This window comes from Cetorhinus maximus, chromosome 8, assembly GCF_964194155.1.
Source record: "Cetorhinus maximus chromosome 8, sCetMax3.hap1.1, whole genome shotgun sequence".
NCBI lineage: Eukaryota > Metazoa > Chordata > Chondrichthyes > Lamniformes > Cetorhinidae > Cetorhinus > Cetorhinus maximus.
The window spans coordinates 41,709,011-41,730,691 of record NC_135886.1 but is presented as its reverse complement, the minus strand read 5'-3'; the positions used below and the strand labels follow the sequence as shown (position 1 = coordinate 41,730,691).

Sequence of the window (21,681 nt, the reverse complement as noted above, 5' to 3'; positions counted from 1 at the left end):
TTTGCATGAAAAGAAATGTCTACCAATTCCTGTTTGGCCATGCTCTTGTTACCTGTCCTGCTACATGGAGCTCTGATAATGAGACAAAGACAGATAAGTCTAGAAATATTCAGTAGGTCAGCTATACTGTGGAGAGACAAACAGGGTTTTCATTATGGAGATGGGAATCGGGAGTTGGGAATTTTCCTGAAATCACAATCCTGGCTGCATCAGCAGGCAGGATTTTCATCTCCTGGAGGGGGACAGCCTGGAGTCAGGCCTGCTGCCAGGTTAAAAGGCCTGCTCCCATTCACAGAAATGTCAGCCCAGTTCTTCAGATCAGTGTAAAGGCCCCTTCACTCACAACCCCTCACTCCTTCACCCTTTCACCCTCTCATGCATTTTCATCCCCCTCACACCCCCATCAACCTCTAAATCCCTCTAACCCACTCACCAGTATCCACTTTATAAACAGAACTCTCAAGCCCTATAACAACATTTGAAATTCATTGAAAAGCTTATAAACCTGTCAAAATAAACAATCATCACTTGAAAGGCGCTTAAAAAACCAATGTCCTCTTCAGAAGTTCATAAATCTGTCAAAGACCTCAGACTCTCATTTCCCAGGACAGCAGTGTAAATAAAATCTTCAGTGCAGAATCCATTAGTGCTCTGGAAGGCAGCCAAAAGATCATGCGTCTGTCAAAGCTTTAAAACAGCCAAACAGATGGCTGAGTTGTTTTGTAAAGAATGAATGGCATCAATTGGAGAGTTTGATCCGTTAGCTCTGGATAACACACTAGGCTAGACTTTCAATACTGCACAATGTGGAATATGACTTTATCCAATGGATAATCTATTCTAATGGATCTGAAGATATTTCTACTTATACAATGCTGATCTTTGATAACTGGCAAGCTGTCAAGTGAGAAGTAACAACCTGGCAACTGTATTATGTGACAATCACTTAACCTTTTCCAGTCACAGCGTAGTCATCACTCATATTAGTAATCACAGATATAACTCAGGCTACAGCATTTCATGATGAACTGTCAAGGAGGCAACACCATTTTTACTCGCATTTTATACTCTTCCTGCCTCCAATTCTGGTTCATGCTTCCACTCTGCAGGATTGATTTAGAAAAACCTTCCAAAACTTGGCTGCCTTTTCCAGAATGATGGCAGCAACTTCTAAACAGCAGTATGGGGCGTCCCCGGCCCTGCCCATTTCCTGCTCTGCTGAAAATAGCCGGTGACCGAAATGGAGGCAGGACTTCTGCCTTTGCCCTTTAGTGGTCATCTTCTTCGAATTCCTGACTCCATGCTTTCATCAGAACTTGAAGAGGTTAGCGATACAACAGTTTATGAATAAGTACAATTCAGGGGACAAGGAGGGTGGGAGGCAGTGAAGTGAAGAAAGAACAAAAGGGCAGGTCTGTGATAGGGTGTTGGACAAGAGTGATTAAATGGGACGATAGGGTGGGGATGGTGGAGAGTCAAGCAATCCTGGGGAAAGTGCCATGAAGGGACGGTAATGGGCCAGAGTATTTTTATAGCCGCGGTAGCCGTGAAAAGGCAAAATAAAAACTTTGAGTTGTTTCTATTATGGCTGTCACGGGTCCTTTTAAAGGAGAACTGGTTAAGCATCTCAACACCAACACAGCATACATGGAACGTCCCTTGCTCACTGGTCCAGGAAAGCTGAGGTAACAGGGTGCAAGACCCCAGTTTAAGCATTTAAATAAAACTGCCTATTTCAGCTCAGGAAGACCTCAGGAAGCCAATGCCTGGGACTTTTATGTCAAATTTTAATTTCCCTACTGCTCTACTCTTCAGCGTAAGCAGGATGGTGGGAATATGAAAATAAGCCCAAGTGGTCTAGAATAACTGTGTGTGTAGCTGAATCAGATATTATCCTGCATTCTGCTTGAGTTCTGCTATGAGATTTCATTGGAGTACATAGTAGGTAATTGTTACCATCTAGTGGAAGTAGTGAGTACTGTAACGTGTGCCCACGCACAAATTTTATCAATTTATTTTTGCCTAAAATCATTAAGTTTTATCATTAATCATCATAAAATCATCAGTTTTCTTTTATAGTGCCACAGTATCAAAATAAAGATAGCTTTTAATGTGGAAAGGCTTTACCTGGCTTCTTCACATGAAGGGTGGTTAAAATCTGCAACTCCCCATGTTCGTGTTCCTCTGTTCTTGTCATTACTGAAGTTGGTGCTGCACTGTCTAGCCAGCCACTCTCAATCCCACCACCCTGCCACCATTAGCATTTTATTTGGAGCATCTCTCAGCAAGTTTTAGAGTGGATTTTTATATGCCATAGATGTCAGCGTATAAATCAACCTTTGAAGCTTTGAAAAATCCCTCCAAAAATGGGGGTCAACTTATACGCCAAGTATAAAAGTGAACCGCAACACAAAGAGTGGGTAAGTCTTAAAATCCTGTGTATCGTCTGCTAGATCCCTTGTGCCCAATGATAAGGTACTGGTAAGTAAAACATGCATTTGTGGGTGGAAAAATTGAGGCTATCTACTAATGCGAGTATAGTGTGTCATGGCTGAAAAGGAGGGTCAACCTATACAACGAGTAAAAACATGCAAAAACATGATTTTTGGAGCTGAAAAAATGGGATTGTCTTCTACACCGAGTTGATTTATACGCCGTGATTTACGGTATATGGCATCTATCGAATAAGTTAAGTTGATGAGTTCCTTGACCACTAAGTGCAGAAATGGAGAGTCTTCTGGTTCAGTTGAAGAATGCTGGCTACAGCTCTGATTCTATTTGTATACAGAGTTGACTAATTTCAACCAACACAATCCTGAGTTGTTGCAGCTGATGTTAGTGTTCATGGGGCAAAAAAGACCAATTAAGGTTCCTGATTATAAAGCAGAAACCTGTGCTACCTGTGGATGTCATCAGGGGACAAATTGGATCTTGTAATTACAGTCCGTGCTAACAGCACATTGGGATCAGCTTCACCGCACGGACTGCAATGGTTCAAGAAGAAGGTCCACCACCTCAGGTCACCCAAGGGTGGACAATAAATGCTGGCCTTTTCAGCAAAGCCCACTTCCTGAGAATGTTAAGGAGTCTCTACAATTACAATTTAAAATCATTCTAGAATTTGTGGTTTTTGTGTCTCTGTTCCACAGGCCTGTCTTCAGACCCTAAAAACCAAACAGTGAAGCTTTTTATTGTTACCGGATAACGCACAGGACTTTCACCATACTTCAGAGGATTAACATTGATAACACCAGATTCCTTTTCCAAGAAAATAAAAGGGATGAAGTTAGCCAACCGCAAAGAATATTGAGCGGAGCAAGAAAAGGAGGCGACCAATTTGCTGTCTCTCTCCAGACCAATCCCCCACCAGCACCACACCACCATCCAGCCAGCCAGCCACCCACCTCCAACGTATTCAACAGATTTTATTCACAACTTGTTATTTATTGAAGTAAGCAGTGAAAATTAGATATTGAAATCAGTCCAAACAGCTTGGCGCCAGTTCACGAAAGGTTAAATGAACAAACCAGACAGAGAAGGACCTTTAAAAGTTTCCTTGAGTAAGTTGGGGGGAGAGAGAGAGATAATGGAATCATTCAATATTTTTTACACTGTTACCTAGGCATTTAACCTCAATGAGTTGTGTTTTGTCTCAATGCCTCATCACGGAGACATATGAGATATACAAGTTCTGTTATATCTGTTAATGTGTGACTTTGAAAGCCAGTGTCAGGTTCAAAAGTGTTGCCTTACAATACCCACAGAATCGGCTCAAAGATGTTGGCCTGTGCAGTTTGATAAGAATTTTATTAGAGGCCATCTACATTTAGGCTAATGATATGTTCTAATGACGCCTAGTTCAAAGCAGGTTGCTTCATGGCTGTTTCTGGTGGTACCCATAATGACATTTCAATCCATATATTAAAAATATATTGTTCCCAGGAGAGAATTCTGGAGCTATTTTTTTCTCTATGGTCTTAATCAGATGGCTTTTAAATGAAAGCAACGACTATCTTTAGTGTGGCTCGACTATTTCACGTTCAGAAAGCTGATAGAAAAAAAAACCATGGACAAAATCTTGCACACTTTTATCACGCCCATAATGGGAATTTGTTGTAAATATATCCTCTAATTTCTGCTGTGAATTTTGTTCAACTTGATGTTTTGATTTGAGTGGGAGGAGCACTAGTACTACAGGTTAACATTACGCAAACCTTTCAAATGAAGTATTGAAACACTCAAAGAAGGGATTATGCTGAAAAACAGTAATAATTTATACCTGATACACAATAACTCGATCCAATATCTCCATTGGCTTAAGTGAGTAAACCTTGACCCATCCCTAGTCTGTGTTGCTTCTCTGTTCTCAGCAAATGTGGCAAGTAGGCATCACCATTTGCCTCAGTGTCCCTGGATTGGGCAGAGGGCAAACATCAGCCAGGGTTTCCACTCCAGCTATCTGCCTGATGAGCTGTAATAGAAATGTGTATGTGTGAATGTTGGGAGAGAACATAATTGGGATCTGCTGTGTATGCCCTCTGCCCCTCTTCAGCCAGCTAACACCTACTGTCACGTTCTACACACGAGTGTTGGTCAAGCAAAGTACTGGAGAGTGACGAGCACCCTTGCAACTGTAGCCTAGGAAGAAGAAAACGCCTCTGGAAGAAGAGGCAAGAAAATGAAGAGCCATTGAAATACAGTCACTCAGACCTGAGTTCACCACAGTGATGTAAATTCAGGGTTCAGATAATAAGCATAAATGGTGACTGGTATGCTATAACCTATTGGACCCTGTATAGTAGAGAAGATCCGTAACAAAAATACAACCGGATAAGAAAAACATTTGATATCAGTTTAGAGAAACACTGCTAATCTGTAAAACTAACTGTTTGTTTTTCTTTGACATAGTGACAAATGGGTGAAGTAGTGGTGAATTTTAATCACTGTTTTTTGTGCCACATTGCAGGTTCATGAACGGGCTCACACAGGGGATCGACCTTACCGATGTGAGCAACCGGGCTGTGGAAAAGCATTTGCTACAGGTAATGACAGAAATATTTACTATATAGAAAGCCGGGTTCATATTCCAGAAAAAAGTAGAACAAATACACTGAGAAAATTGTGTCGGATTAGTTCAGTTGTAGATTGTATTTTATAGTGTTGATAATGATTTTGTTTTATTCATTCATGGGAAAAGGGCATCGCTGGCTGGGCCAGCATCATTTTCCCCATCCTCAGTTGCCCTTGAGAAGGTGGTGGTGAGCTGCCTCCTTGAACTGCTGCAGTCCATGTGGTGTTGGTACACCCACAGTACTTTTAGGGAGGGAGTTTCAGGATCTTAACCCAGCAACAGTGAAGAAACAATGATATATTTCCAAGTCAGGATGGTGAGTGGCTTGGAGGGGAACTTGCAGATAGTTGTGTTCCCATGCATCTGCTGCCCTTGTCCTTCTAGATGATAGAGATCGTGGGTTTGGAAGGTGCTCTTGAAGGAGCCTTGGTGAGTTGCTGCAGTGCATCTTGTAGATGGCACACACTGCTGCGACTATGTGTCAATGGTGGAGGGAGTGAATGTTTAAGGTTGAATGAGGTGCCAATCAAATGGGCTGCTTTGTCCTGGTTCGTGTCGAGCTTCTTGAGTGTTGTTGGAGCTGCACTCATCCAGGCAAGTGGAGAGTATTCCATCACACTCCTGACATGTGCTTTGTAGATGATGGACAGGCTTTGGGGAGTCAGGAAGTGAGATACTTGCTGCAGGATTCTTAGCCTCTAACTTGCTCTTGTAGCCACAATGTTTATATGGCTGGTTCAGTTTCTTGTCAGTGGTAACCCCCAGGATGTTGATAGAGATATGTTGGGACAGTATATGGTGTGAATCTTAATTTCCAGGTACAATAGTTTTGACTGCTCTTGTGTCTCAGTGGGTTTATCCAGCGAGCAGCTGAGCGATTTAATGAAGAGGATCACAGGTTTGATCACTAGATTGTGCTGAGTTACCTAATCTCAACAGGATGATGGCCTGTGTACTCTAAGTGGTCGCAATGCCTTTAAGCATACAGATTCATTCTTATCCATGGCTTAAGTTATTTAACATTCCTAAAATATATAAAGGTCTCCTTCACCTGTCACCAGGATGTGGAAAAAAGGCCTATACTTGTTCTGAGTCCTTTCTGTCTCCCTTCCTTCCTATCAGTATCTTGCCTCCCTTTGTCATCCAATACCTTGACCTAGACAGATAAGTTGTGATGAATTTCTGGACAGATGTGTTAGTGCGGTAGGTCACTGGACTGCAGTGAAGTCCCACCATTCGCGGGGGTTACGTTCCTGCAATATCTCGCTAACGGCAAAATCGCAAAGGGGGAGCATGTTTTTGAATGGGATTCAATTAGACCTGTTCCAGCCAGGTGAGGGCAGTACTGAACTCGACAGCAAAAATGTGGTGCAGTACCTGTGTAGAGCAGGTGGGGGAGTCTCTGAGCATTACATCAGTGAAGATTTAAAATTGAACAGAGCCACTATTGCAGCTCTGGCTGCCACCTCCCCGGGGAAAGGAGAGAGAAGAAACCGCAGATAAGCGAGCATTGCTCAAGCGATGGGCGATACTGACTACAAAGTAAAAATGTGGGTAAGTGAATTCGCGAGCAAGGAAGTCGCAAATGGTGGGACTTTACTGTGTCCGAAAGACTATATTATAAATTAATTAGTGCTTTGTGTGAATGTATATGACCCTGAACTTCCTGGAACTTTAGCAGAATGAAATAACCTTCTTGCTTTCCTTCATTGCGTTCTGCATTGTTACATTTCTCTTTCAGATATATTCTTGCATTTGCGTTCCTTTTCCTTCTTCTATCCTCTTTCTTACCTCCATGAATCCACCTGTGGTGCCACTCAATTGATCAGTCTGTGTGATACTTTCTAGATCTTCTGATATTTAAATATAATTCAGATAAGATAAATATTTCAGTGAAATTTAAACTCAGTGTGGTTTTTTTGGATCAATTCCAGGTTATGGATTGAAAAGTCACACCAGAACACACACGGGAGAAAAACCATACAAATGCCCTGAGGACACGTGTAGCAAAGCATTCAAAACATCAGGAGACTTGCAGAAACATATTAGAACGCACACAGGTAGGATAATAGCTCTAAAGCACCCATGTAGGCTATTGTACTTTAATGTAATTATAATGTGATTCACTTTTCTATTTGTATTTATAATTTTGACTTGAATTAAATTAGAAAGTTCAATTTGCCAAAAATTGTTTATTACATTTGGTCTCACTGTGCCTAGGCTGGGTGTGGCTCACTCCTGATCACTTCCTTAGTGGTTTCATGACGAAAAGTCTCTAAGTGTGGATACCAGGTGAGATCAGGCTCCGGTTTGATGGTGAGGTCCCTCCAGCTGAATATCTGACAACACTCATTGCATAAAGAATAACTAATTAGTGAACTATACCACTCTATCAAGAATCACCTTCCGGAGAGGAAAAATGGGAGATAATTTTTGTGGGATATGACATGCTAAGAATTAAAAAGATGCTTTTAGTAAGAAAGAAACGGTTTTGATACTATACTGCAGTTTTGTTCTTTGTTTAAACACAGATCAGCACACAGCTTCCACAACTTCTGGAGCAAACTGTCTCGAAATGTTGGCCAAGTGCCCAAAGTTAATAATGTCCACATGTCTTACTGGTATTAATTAAGATGGTGCAAATGATTTGTTTGACATTATTATTTGGAGTTGGATCCTGATGGTTTGCCAAGGGATTTTGTATATTTGTATAAACTTCAGATAAAATGTAACCGATTTGTAAATCCTTGTACTGCAGCTTCTTTAATTATTTATTCAACCATTCAATATAAACCGGAGTAACACACAGGACTAACAAAAGCAATATTCCATTCAAAAACAATTGCACTTCTGAAATGTGCTCTAAGTTTATTGAAAACAATTAATACTGTATAAAAGCAAAATACTGCGGATGCTGGAAGTCTAGAACAAAAACAAAAATACCTGGAAAAACTCAGCAGGTCTGACAGCATCTGCGAAGAGGAACACAGTTGACGTTTCGAGTCCGTATGACTCTTCATCAGAACTAAGGAAATAGAGATATGGGGTAAAATATAAGCTGGTAGAGGGGGGTGGGACAGGTAGAGCTCGATAGGGGGCCAGTGATAACTGAAGGCAAAGAAGAGAGTGCCAAAGATGTCATAGACCAAGGGGTGTTGACAGTGGTCTAAGGAATCTAAGGAATGTGCCAATGGGGACATTAAGGGTAGCAAGCAGGACAAGCTAGTGGCAGATGGCCCTAGTGGGGGTGGAGGAGGGGGAAGGGAATTAATACTGTGTGCTGACCATTGAAAATATAAATACTTGAGGAATATTATTTACCTGGATTAGGATTTAGCTTGAATTAGAAATTCTGCACGTATATTTGCCCACTTTTCCTCATTTTGCTTGCATTACGACGGTGGCTACACTTCGAAAGTACATTATTGGTTGCAAATCACTTTGGAACTACTTGACGTTTTGAAAGATGTTTTATAAATAGAACGTCTTCGCTTTAATTTGGAGGATACAAGTAACATCCTAGAAATAGCTGTAAATCAGGAAGTGGAAAGGAGGGAGGAACTCCAGAAAATTACAATCACCAGGGAAGTGGTACTGAGCAAATTGTTGGCGCTGCAGCAGGCTGACGAGTCCCTGGGTCCCGATGAACTTCATCCTAGGGTCTTAAAAGAAGTGGCTAATGAGATAGTTGATACATTGGTTTTAATTTTCCAAAATTCCCTAGGTTCGGGGAAGTTTCCATTAGGTTAGAAAATAGTAAATGTAACTTCTTTACTCAAAAAGGGGGGAAGACAGAAAGCAGAAAGCCAGTTAGCTTTACATCTGTCATAGGGAACATGTTAGAAGCTGCTATTAAAGATGTTAACAGGGCACTTAGATAATTTCAAGGTAATCATGCAGAGTCAACACGGTTTTGTGAGAGGGAAACCATGTTTGACCAATTTATTGGAGTTGTTTGAAGAAGTAACATGAGCTGTGGATAAAGGGGAACTGGTGGATGTACCATACTTAGATTTCTAGAAAGCATTTGATAAGGTGCCACATCAAAGATTATTGCAGAAAATAAAAGCTCATGGTGAAGAGGGTAACCTATTGGCATGGAGAGAAGATTGGCTAGCTAACAGGAAACAAAGGCATAAATAGGTCATTTTCTGATTGGCAAGATGTAACGAGCGGTGTGCCACTCAACTTTTTACAATTTATATAAATGACTTGGATGAAGGCACTGAAGATAGGGTTACTAAATTTGCTGATGACACAAAGATAGGTAGGAAAGCAAGTTGTGAAGGGGACATAAGGAGGCTACTAAGAGATATAGATAGGTTAAGTGAGTGGACAAAGACCTGGCAAATGGAGTATAATGTGGGCAAATATGAAATTGTCCATTTTGGCAGGAAGAATAAAAAAGCATTTCTAGGTTATCGGGGGAAGATGGGAAGGTTACAATCAGATCAGTCATGATCTTATTGAATGGTGGAGCAGGCTCCTGGGGCTGAGTAACCTACTCCTGCTCCTAATTCGTATGTTCACATGTTAAGTTGTCCCTGAGAGGTCATAAACTGGATTTAAACATTGACCGCAGCAGGAAGGCAGCCTTTGGCTATGTCACTTAGATATTTATTAAAACAACTACTAGTGACTGGTCCTTTCTTCATCCCACCCTCAAGGGGAAGAACCCAGCTTCTGCCCAGCATCTCCTTATAGTGGCAAAGAATGAACTCACTACAAGGGAAATCATTGGGGTTGTGATTACATATTTGATAATTCTGCAATATGCTTGGTCAGGAATTGTAAACTGTTGGGAAAGAATGAGAAGATAAGGAGAAGAAGCCATTTCACAGAATCCCATTTATCTAGTCACAATTTAGTTAGAAATTAATTTAACCTGTTTTTAAGTTAGCTTTACTTCCACTTCTCTTTCTGACTCATGCTAAATTATGGTTATCCAAGCTCCAATAGCTTTAATATGCGTTTTCAAAGCAGTCATTTTTTATATGTGAATCTGGAGATTTGCCCATTGGCTGTAATAGAGGGAGTTGGGGATCACAGCCAAGCAAAGTCACTCACTCGCCTAATTCTACAAATGTGCACTCACTAACAAAAGTCACACTGCATGGTAATCAAGAGTTGAAAGCCTTGCTTGATATTCTGCATTCCTATTCTTCAGTCATTGAAGCCAACTGCAGGTACCCCCTTCACTGTCCCAGCTAAAATCAACTAAGTCAGAAATCAAATCTGGGACCTTGTATGATTCTGTACCACAGCATACTGTACATTTACTCACTGAGCCTTGGGGTGCCCTGAGTAAATCATTGAAATGGCTGCTGCAAACACAATTTGGCAGTAGCTTAAAAAATTTAGGTTTAAGTTTTGCCCCCAATGACATTGTCTCTGCTTTTCTACAGGTGAGCGACCATTTAAGTGTCCATTTGAGGGCTGTGGCCGATCTTTTACCACTTCCAATATCCGTAAAGTTCACATCAGAACGCATACCGGAGAGAGGCCATATATCTGCTGTGAACCGGGCTGTGGTCGAGGGTTTGCCAGTGCTACTAACTACAAGAACCACATGAGAATTCATACAGGTAAATTGCAGCATTGAACACAAAGCACTCAAGCTAAAGTAATTTATACATCCATGCTAATGGAGCATGTAGCAAATTAAGTTGATATTTATAGTTTCCCATGGGATTGTATTTATTACTAAACTGTTACAGTATGAGGTGAAATTACAATGTGCAACAAGGCACAATTGCATTAATGGTATTTTGTATGAAATTCCTTTGCCATTTAATGGATCAGCATATTTTCTAGAACAAGACACAGGAATTTCATTACCATACCAATATATGTTGCACCGTGTAATTTCACTGCATTGTGGAAGCTTTTGTGGCATGTTTGCATCCGTGCTTGTTTCAAATGAAAATGCTGAGCATTTTTATTTCGATTCTACGTAACTTTGCAAACCTGATGTTTAACAAAGAATTTAAGGAATGCAGTATCTATACATTAATGATATTTCCACCAGGCTAATCATTGTGCCTTTGGCCATGTTGATGTAACAACAAAGAATGTTATTGAACAACTTTTTGATTGTGTAATTCAACCTTTATTGGATTTAGGTGGTAGCTGATTTGATAAAAACATGGACATACTGTAGAATGTTTATGTTAGTTGATACTGTTTTAAAATATGATTACATTTTAATGAAATTGAATTGCTTTGAACCATCAGAAGCTCCTTTTATCACAACATTCCAGTTTCGAGCAAATAGCTGTTTTGAACAAATACCGTAAATTTTTTGCCAGTTGAGACTAGTCTGGTGTCTCCATTCTGATTCTGCTTTAGAATCAGACATAAATTGTTTGCGTCTGTTAGTTGATAAAGGCATTCAATGCACAAAGTATTAGAATACTCATCTGGGGGAGCATCAGGTTTTACAGCACAGAAGATCCCGGGTTCAGTTCCTGCTATGTGCTGAGTTAGCTGATCTCAGAGGCACAAATTGGGTCAGCAATTGGAGGCTGGTTAGGACAGTTTGGGAGAACCAGCCAGTGTTCCACCTTCTGACTGCTATTCAGAAATTCTTGCTGGAAGGGGTAAGGTGCTCATATTTCAGCTCCAAGCATCTGTGAAAGCACAACCCAACAACATTCGGGATCTCCAGGAGAGGAGGACAGAAAACTGAAGGTGAGTCTAGATTATAGGAGATTGGAATTGAACATGAAGCATTTTTCTCCAAAATTAGAGCTGAGCTCTGCCATTTGTTTTCATTCTTCACCTTCAGTGAGCCCAAGTAATTTATAAGGAATTTTACACAGTACAACCTGTAACAAATAAAATACGCTAATTGTTAAAAGGACAAGAACTAAAGGTTCTTGTGTTTTGATTCTGGTTGGAAAGGTCAGATCTTGCCTGATTGACTTTATTCACCCTCAGGAGAGAAGCCCTACGTTTGTACAGTACCAGGCTGTGGAAAACGTTTCACAGAATACTCCAGCCTGTATAAGCACCATGTGGTCCATACACATTCCAAGCCATATAACTGCAACCACTGTGGAAAGACATATCGGCAGACTTCCACATTAGCTACACATAAACGCACTGCACATGGTGACATGGAAGCAACAGAGGAAAGTGAACAGGCTTTGTTCGAACAGCAACAACACCAGCAAGGTAATTACCCTAAGTACAGTCAATAACGTCTCAGTGTTTTTATGATTTAAGAAATCTTCCCATGAACAGTGATAACTACAACTGAAGTGACTTATTAGCTCTAATGATGGAGCATTTAAACAATTGGAAAATCACTGGCCAGACCTCAGCCTTGCTCTTGTGGGCAATAAAAGTACCACAGTTTTTGTAGTTACCGGTGACTCCTATAGTTGGCTCTGTAAAAGGATTTTCAATGTTCGAAGTGCTGCACCTTGCTCATCATATAACACCCACTGTTCTCAAGTGAAGTATTGAAGGAACTAGACCATGACAGCTTCTTTGAACTCAATATGATAGGGAAAACGAATGATCAGACTCAAAAGTTATGCACGAGTGTAAATAGGTTAAATGTTAGAAGGGTTTTCTTTATGCAGAGGGTTTTTTGACATACATTGGAATACATTACTTGTTTGTATGTTGAGTGTGGATTTCCTGCAACAATTCAAAAAGCAGCTGGACAATTTCTCTGCTGTTGCTAATATCACTTCATATAAAGGAAGATGGCATATTGAGTATACACCTCATGGTCACTAAGGCCTCCTGAACTCATTTTGATCACCCTATGGGGTTAGAGGGATTTCCCAGATTTTCTTCTTTGAATTGGCTTGATGGTTTTGAAATCCTTTTTTGCCACTCCAAGAGGTTTCTTGGCTGCTGGTGGGACTTGGTCCTTTGTGGCATGATTTACTGTTTAGGACAGGTTCGATGGACAACATTTTGTATGCATATTGCAGTGATCAGGAGAGCACAGAGAGGTAACTGTGTCAACAATGAGTGAGTAAATTACCGATAGAATTATAGTCATCAGAGGAGATTCAGAACATTGTGGGAAAGTGAGATATGTAAGACAAAAGGCAATATATGGAGGGAAAAAAGAGACAGTGACTCAAAGTTATGGCAACAGGATGAGCAATTCCCAAAGATCAGACAAGGAGAGGATTCAATAAAAGCAATGCAATAGGAGACCTACTAGTTGTCAAATGGATCCAAACCATATGAAGTATGAAACTACATACAGATCCTTTTCTTGATAGAAAGTTTATTCATAGAAAGCAGCATTATGGATTCCTGCCTCCTATCTACCAAACCACCCAGTGTCCCAGCAGTCCCTTTTCATACGTGCTCAAAGACAGTGAATCAGTCTATACCCTTCACCTATTTATCCTTAATCTTAACAGTATAATTGACATAGCATTAACACCAGTATGTGTATTATGTATATTGCATGTGATTGTACACTTAAAATGGTGAGTAGTCTCAGGGTCCTGCAAGAAATTTACCAGTAAGTGGGTCTGTAAGGATAATGTTACATAATCTATTAATTATAGACCTAAACTGAGAGCCCTCTATTGAGAGCCCCTAACTAAAGACAAAAGAATCTCAACCATTAGCCTTAAATTTTAATAACTACGCATAAATGTGTTACGGCTGCTTCATAATTTCACACCTTCTGCCCAACAAGCTGTGCCGACCACAGCCTCGGCTTCTGATGCAGTCACCCGCCCCGCCACCCAGATGGATGTCATATAGATGGAAGTTAACATAGGCACCTATTTAGGAAACTCTATCAAATTGTTGAGAGTGGAAACAGTGCACTGGGATTCTATGGTTGAATCCGGAGTGAAAAATCAAAATTGCCATCTTATAGTTACCAATTCTAACTGCAGCTTTCCATTTTATGAATGTATGTGCTTAACATGCGCTTTTACTTTCCAATTTGTGTTTAACTCCGTCTCTTTAATCCCATATATTTCATTCTTAGCGACGGTTATTGAACCTGCATTGAAAAGGCCGCGCATCACGTACCTCTCTGGGGTTGACGGTGATGGTGGAATTCCTACTCAGGTTACCATGGTAACCCAAGATGGGCTGGGATCACAGGTAGCCCTTATATCACAGGATGGTACTCAGCAGGTATGAATAAAACCTGGGTGGTTCGACTATATGGTGATTTATTTTCTTAATATCAATTCAGTGTGATTAAATTCGGGATGAAAAATGAGTACACGAACATAAACAGTCTTTTAAAGATTTTTACAAACTTTCTCCCCCAGCTTTCCTTAAAGTTTTGCCCATTTTGTGGGGTGGCGGCAATGTTTCCAGTGGTGCTGCCTGTCCTCTGATATCTTGCTCAAGTAGCCATCCATCATCTGTGAGCTCTAGTGGTTAGCAGGTTAGCATTGACAGGCTATTTGATCGTAGAATGCAATACAGCCAAATCTGAGTGCTCTATGATACCATCATACTTGCATTTTCCAGCATGTATCTTTTAATAACAATCAAGAGCAGAAAATCTGGCTAACGTATTGTCCCTTAATCCAGCTGATTGAGACCAATTGTATCCCCAGCAATATCTCCAACTGATAGCATCAACTCAGCACAGACCCTGGGACCTGCTCTGTGTAGCTCAGTAACACACTTAACCCATTAAGACATCTAAGGAGAAAAATAAGGTTGTTTATTCTTTCAAAAATTTTGGAGTTGTGACTCAGTTGGTAGCACTCTCACCTCTGGGTGAGAAGGTTGTGGGTTCAAGTGCTACTCCAGGGCATGAACACAAAGTCAAGTTGACACTCCAGTACAGTACAGATGGAGTGCTGCAGTGTCAGAGGTGCCATCCTTAGGGTGAGATAGACTGAGGCCCCATCTGCCCCCTCAGATTAACTTAAAAGTTCCTGTTGCACTATTTTGAAGAAGAGCAGGGAAAGTTCTCCCCAATATCCTATATTCACCCTCAATCATAATCGCAAAAATAGATTTCCTGATAATTATCACATTGCTGTTATGGGAGCTTGCTATTTGCAAATTGGCTGCTGCGTTTCCTACATTACAATACTGCAAAAAATACTTCATTGGCTGTAAAATACTTTGAGACATCTGATGGTTGTGAAAGGCGTTATACAAATGCAAATCTTTCACGTCTTTTTTCCCTAAAGATGCTCAGTACTATTAATAGTAAAACCATGCATATTGAATTAGGGTTATAATGTCATTATTGAAACGCTGCGTGAATGGATTTTAAAATGCTTATTTTGGTGAGGTGAGAAATGGACTCTTGTATTGTGCCACTGAAGTTAAGCTCTTTTTTCACACAACCTGATAACAGAATACCCACTGATTAATCATTTAAAATACTTGGTAGATGCAGCATAGAAGCATTTTTGTGAGTTTGAAATGTTTATTATTTAATGGTAATAATTTCTAAATTTTTCTAAAAGAATAACATTGTTAATTACAGGTTAGTCTATCGCATGAAGACTTGCAGGCTCTGGGAACAGCTATCACCATGGTAACTCAGGATGGTACTACAATTGCTGTACCCACACATGAAGGTGACCTCACAGGATCGCCAGGTGCTCATACAGTTACCATGGTGACAGCAGATGGTACAGAAGCACAGCAGGTATGTCATGACTTGCATCATTATTATCATTAATTGAGAATGCACATAATCAAAAATGCTGAAAATATGTATTGCAATTAATTGATCCTGCTGATCAGTTTTATCTTTAAAGGAAAACAACACTAAGCTTTGCAAATGTTTATGGAAAGCAGTATGAAAAGAATAAAAGTCACTAACATGAATCTTAGTAAGAGCTTAACATTCCAGTATCAAAATTAACAATTGCTTAACATTTACAAAAAAGCGTGATTACTTATTTGACGTTCAGTATGTAAAAATTCCAAAGAATTAAGGAATTGGTGGATTGGCTGCCCATTCATCTCAGCAAATTGGGTTTGAAACGACCTCAGGCTGTTGAGATGAAAGACCACACTCTCTGCCAGTTGTAAGGATCTTACCTGTAAGTCCAGGATACTTCAACTCACTCTTTGGTTCACAGCACAAAAGTGACCCCAGTTCAGTGGTAAATTGGCAGTTTTACCCAGAGATTACGGGGTGCCTGGAATTGAATACAAAATGGAAGGACCACAATGTTAAGGCAATGCAGTAGGAGCTTTATTTTGCGACGAACATAAGAACAGAAGTCAGTCATTCTGATGTACACACTTAGCTCTGCCTTTAGCAGGTGGGTCTTAATTGTGTCAACTTCGAAGATTTTGAAGTGGTGCCTCTCTTGCACTACTCAAATACACCTGTTGGTAGCACTGACAGTCTTTATGGAGATGCTCACAGCCTGGAACCCCTCAATCAATCAAATATTATCTTTTTGTACATGTGAGCAGCATATTTGTAATAGAATTTTAGAGTTTATATTCACAACTTGTACAAGCAATTTCCACAAAATGTAAGGAAACAAATAGATTTCTGAACTTTATACGTTGGACAGGCTTTATTTAACTTCATTTGTGAACCTTATTTTGCCAGGTTGCTATAGTGACATCAGACGGGATGGTAACTGGGGACTCTGCTTTAGCAGCTCTACATGCAGCTGAAGTGGTACAACACCATCAGCAAGTTGCATTAGTAGCAACTGCTAACGGCACACAGATAGCAGTACAGGTGGGTATGATGTTTCAAGCTGAATATGTTCCTATACCTAAGGCTACAATACCATGTAAAAAAAAAAGGCGAAGACACAATAAGTGCTGAAATTGAAGACAATTTCATCCAATTAATCCACTCTTTGGAGGCAATGTACGATTAGCACTGCCAGAGCATCTCCTCATGGAGATGAATAAAAGGTATATTTGAGTCAGCAGATTCATTCTCCGCTTAATCTAGTTTTCACACCTTGAAGAAAGGATCCTTCCTTGAACCCCGAGGAAATTTGAACCACAAAACAATTAAACCTCAATTTAACATTTCACAAAGGACCTCTTCTTGGTTACAGCAGGACTGGGGTCATCGTCTTCTGCTGAGTTAATATAATTTGATTAACAGAATAAATCAAACTACTACATGGAGCATAATTTATGGTAATATTAACATGAGAATTTGATCACTTTACCATGAGCTGTTGGATGACAGTTGATAAATGCTTACTCTTTTTGCTGCTGCTGCACAACAGAAAATTTTAAGAAAAAACTATTCTCATTTATTATATTTGTTAGTGTACTTAGCGTTGACTAAGATTAAGGTTTGGGAGTCTGATTCTATTCATGATGTTAGTGGCAATAAGTCAGATTTTTGGGGATCATCTCATTAATAGCTTTACACCATTAGTTTCCTGTGGCAATGATTCAGCGAGTGGGAGAAGAGGGAGAACTAACGTTAGCAGAAATGCACTGATAAAATAGTAATGTCACTAAAATTGAGACCTAACTAGTAGTCACTGCTTAAATTGAGCAGATGCTTTCCGCCAAGATGCTTTTAGGCTGCAATATATTTTGGCACCTGATCTTGGACTAGTTGCTGCAATATCTACTGGTACAGTGCTACCTGTTGCAAACTTGACTCTATCATGCAGAAAGCTCTGCTCCCATTAATTATGCTGACTATGTGAGAGCATCAACATACTCAGCACATTTAAATTAAATTAGATTTGTTTGTGAAGTGCTCTGTAGGCCTTTCCTAAACCCGCTGGTTGTCATTGTACTGGAGGCATACTCCAAGCCAAAGGAGCATGAAGCTGTGCAAAGCCAGGTCATTACTTAACTCTGGAGTTAAACTTGGCATTTTTTGCACCAAAGTGGATGCAAAAAGGACTCCAAAGGAAGTTACATTATTATATTAAAACAATGAAAATGGAAATATTTGAGCAGTAGCTTGCTTATCAACAACCAAAGTATTCATTCCAACTAGGGTAAATAGAGATAAAAACAAAAAACTACTGTGGATGCTGGAAATCCAAAACAAAAACAGAATTACCTGGAAAAACTCAGCAGGTCCGGCAGCATCGGCGGAGAAGAAAAGAGTCGACATTTCGAGTGCCCACAACCCTTCAGCAGAACTGAGTAAAGTTAGGAGAGGGGTCACCCCTCCTAACTTTACTCAGTTCTGCTGAAGGGTCATGTGGACTCGAAACGTCGACTCTTCTCCGCCGATGGTGCCGGACCTGCTGAGTTTTTCCAGGTAATTCTGTTTTTGTTTAGGGTAAATAGAGGTTTAATGCAATCCCCCTTGATATCTGTCTCTCAATTTATTTGAAAGAACCACTCGATGGGACCAATATGTTCCTTAATCCCATGAAAGCTGTCCTAATTATATGTGGTGACTATTAATTGGAGAAATCTCCATTACCTTTTTGAGCTGTCTCAGTTGTAATTCATTGCTAATTAAAGATGAAATTAGAGAGATTCTTAGCTGTCCCTGGTGAACTACCTTCTGATTACCTATACCTACACAGACTTTACTGATTGCTGTGTGCACAAGCAAATTCACAATGCCCCTGGTTGATTCCATATTAACGAAAGCAATAATTATCACAAGCTGGTGCAGGGCATACTTTCCCTCTAAAATAATGTTGACTATTAGCGTTATCTTTAGCTCTGAGATGTATACAGTCCTTTTTTAGTGATACTATTTTGACACAGCGTTCCACTTTTCATTCCTAGTAATATTGCCTTGCATAACTGAACAGTTTTGGTCCCCTTATCTAAGGAAAGATATACTGGCATTGGATGCAGTCCAGAGAAAGTTCACCAGGTTGATCCCGGGTATGGAGGGATTTTCTTATGAGGAGAGGTTGAGTAGGCTGGGCCTGTACTCATTGGAGTTTAGAAGAATGAGAGAGGTGACCTTATTGAAACATATAAGATTCTTAGGGGCTTGATAGGGTAGATGCTGAGAGGTTGTTTGCCCTTGTGGGACAGTCTAGGACCAAAGGGCATAATCTCAGAGTAAGGGGGCGCCCATTTGAAACAGAGACGAGGAAGGAATTCTTCTCTGAGGGTAGTGAATCAGTGGAATTCTTTACCGCAGAGGGCTGTAGAGGCTGTCGTTAAGTATATTCAAGACTGAGATAGATTTTTGAGCAGTAAGGTAATCAAGGGTTATGGGGACAAGGCAGGAAAGTGGAGTTGAGGATTATTAGATCAGCCTTGATCTCATTGAATGGCAGCAGACTCGATGGGCCGAATGGCCTACTTCTGCTCCTACGTCTTATGGACCCTTTTCAGAGAAGATTTGTGTCTTCCACCATGGGGCAAGGTTCCTGCATGACCCAAATCGAAAAGGAGGGATTTCATTAACAGACTTTTAAAAGAGAATAATGATTTTGGTTTATTGATCAGAGCAGGTGAATTTTTTTTAGAAAGCTAAACCCAACCTTTTACACCTGCCAAAGCTATTGCATGGCATTGAATCCAAGTTTCAGTAATAACAGTAATCTGGTACGAGGTCATTATTTTCAATCTGTTGAATAAATTAATTTTAAAGTCAAGGAAGATACCATACCATAATCGTGGAAGTATATAAGATAACAGTGGGTTTGAGACCTAAAAGGCACTGCAGGAAAAGAGATGTGAGATTTTGCTGAAGAAAAGAGACATGTTGTTGAAGTTTTTCACCTTACACTCATCAGGACGGATAGGCAAACATCCTGTTTGTGGAGAATACAACTTGTGCTGCCGCCTTTGGCCCTGAGATGTGCCCAGTCTACCTCAGATCACCCTGAAAGGGTAAAGTGTCTCAAGAATATGAGAAACCGATGAAGCCAGCTGTTTAACGCTGTTACTATATAGTAGCAACAGGAGTGGTATCCTCCACTAACAGGATGCTGCAGTCAAGCCAAAAAGACATTCTGCCTATCAGACAAATGAGCAATGTGGTATATAAATTTCAGTTGCAAGGTGAAAAGCTTCAACAGCATGTCCCTTTCAGCAATACTCAAGTTCTGTACTACCAAGCGACTATTTTGTGAGATTTGTGACTTGGACCTTATCATTCAGTTTGTGTCAACCTTTATGAAGAACTTAACACTTGTGTATTGCTTGCAGGATGTCACAAAGTGCTTCAAACCTCATGAATCTTGTTTTAAGTGCAGTCATTGTCGTTTGTGCACAATAGGGTCTCCCAAACATTAAATGAGATCAGTGGCCAGCTGACTGGGAGAAGAACATTTGACCAGGACAGATTGCCAAGCTTCTCTTAATAAAGAACTGACACCGTTTAGAAAGATTAACTAGCAGTGTAATGTTAAAATTACCAAAAATCCCAATGCCTCACCACAGCTGCTGATTTTGTAATCCCTGTCGATGTTTGTCTCTTTAGCTGGAAGAACAGCAGACATTGGAGGAAGCTATTGGCATGGCAACAGCAGCGATTCAGCATGAAGGGTTGACACAGGATGCAGTTATGACAGATAATGACCCATGAAAATGGAGGCCAGGAAACAAGTGCCACATTCAGGAGTGAATGAGCTGCGGTTTGCTACCTAGTCCTATCCAATGAAATCCTGGGAACCAAACATAGACTACTCACAGACATTTAAAATGAGTTGATTCTCAGGACTAATAATTTACTGTGTGTATGTTGATCTCAACTCAGGTGATTTTACACAATATGGCAAGGGTTTTATGATGAAAAGGAGTTTTAGAGCTGCTGTACTGATTGATAGACTTATGGATTTACTTGTACAGTATAAGATATAGTTTTATTGAAAATTTCCATAGTTTTGCTTTTTATTAAAGATGAAATGTTTACTGAAACTGGTGTAGGGTTGGCTTCTGTGCAGAGTTGGAAGGAGCATCAGGCTGGTCATTTTAATGGCAATCAGTGACAAGTTTTCAGAATGTGTATGCTGCATTTTGAGGTCCAGTACTTGATGCTATATGAACCTGTATATGTATATATGAAAATAAATTTTGAAAACTGTGCTTAGTTATTGGCCTTTGTGATGATTTCTGATTTTCCATTTAACAATGTATTATGGAGCATCTGGTGATTTGGTTATTGGGAGAGGGACTGTGGGATAGTTAATGTTGGTTCTGATCAAGTATCCATTACTACATTGTCATATATTTATTAAAAATCAAGGCCAGTTTCTCATGCTTGCAGTAATGTTAATATTCATACTTCTAACTCTGGCAGTTATTAAAAGTTTGCAATCTTTGTACTGAATTTACTGCAGCCATACTGGATACCACAGTATCATGGAAATAGCAATTAAACCACCAACAGTAGATCTGGCCGAGATAAGTCTCCATTCCCCCATAACTGTTTTACGTACTTAAAATGTGCGTGGATGTTAATCTCACATTTTGGTAGACCAGTACTCAGCCCCAAATCCATTTATATCTATTCAAACCTGTAGTTTATTTATAGATAGAACTACAGGACCTCGTTAACATAGACCATATTAAAAAGAAGTGTTTTTATTAAACTATGGACGAAAACGGCAACAAGTGTGCTCAAGCCAAAAGGGCAATAACCAGTACAGCACAAATAGATATTCCAAGCAATCCAAATGCCTCTATGAAATATTCTGGCGTAAAACAAGTGACCATTTACATGTATTCAGCGAGGAAATAATTTCTAGAAAAAATGGCATTGC

The 21,681-nt window shown here is 40.1% G+C and overlaps 1 protein-coding gene across 2 annotated transcripts in view; it reads left to right on the top strand.

Moving 5' to 3' along the window:
* The window catches only part of LOC144683576 (zinc finger protein 76-like), a 61,517-nt gene extending 40,515 nt beyond the window's left edge, over positions 1-21,002 (top strand). The window contains exons 8-15 of one of the 2 annotated variants that reach the window (XM_078546727.1): positions 4,967-5,042; positions 7,006-7,131; positions 10,477-10,656; positions 12,011-12,247; positions 14,049-14,200; positions 15,525-15,689; positions 16,614-16,748; positions 20,400-21,002. In XM_078546727.1, coding sequence (XP_078402853.1) covers positions 4,967-5,042; positions 7,006-7,131; positions 10,477-10,656; positions 12,011-12,247; positions 14,049-14,200; positions 15,525-15,689; positions 16,614-16,748; positions 20,400-20,504 — 1,176 coding nt within the window. In that variant the 3' untranslated portion in view covers positions 20,505-21,002. The remainder of the gene's footprint in view (positions 1-4,966; positions 5,043-7,005; positions 7,132-10,476; positions 10,657-12,010; positions 12,248-14,048; positions 14,201-15,524; positions 15,690-16,613; positions 16,749-20,399) is intronic. The other variant, XM_078546728.1, reaches the window with a different exon arrangement.
* Positions 21,003-21,681: the final 679 nt, after the last annotated feature.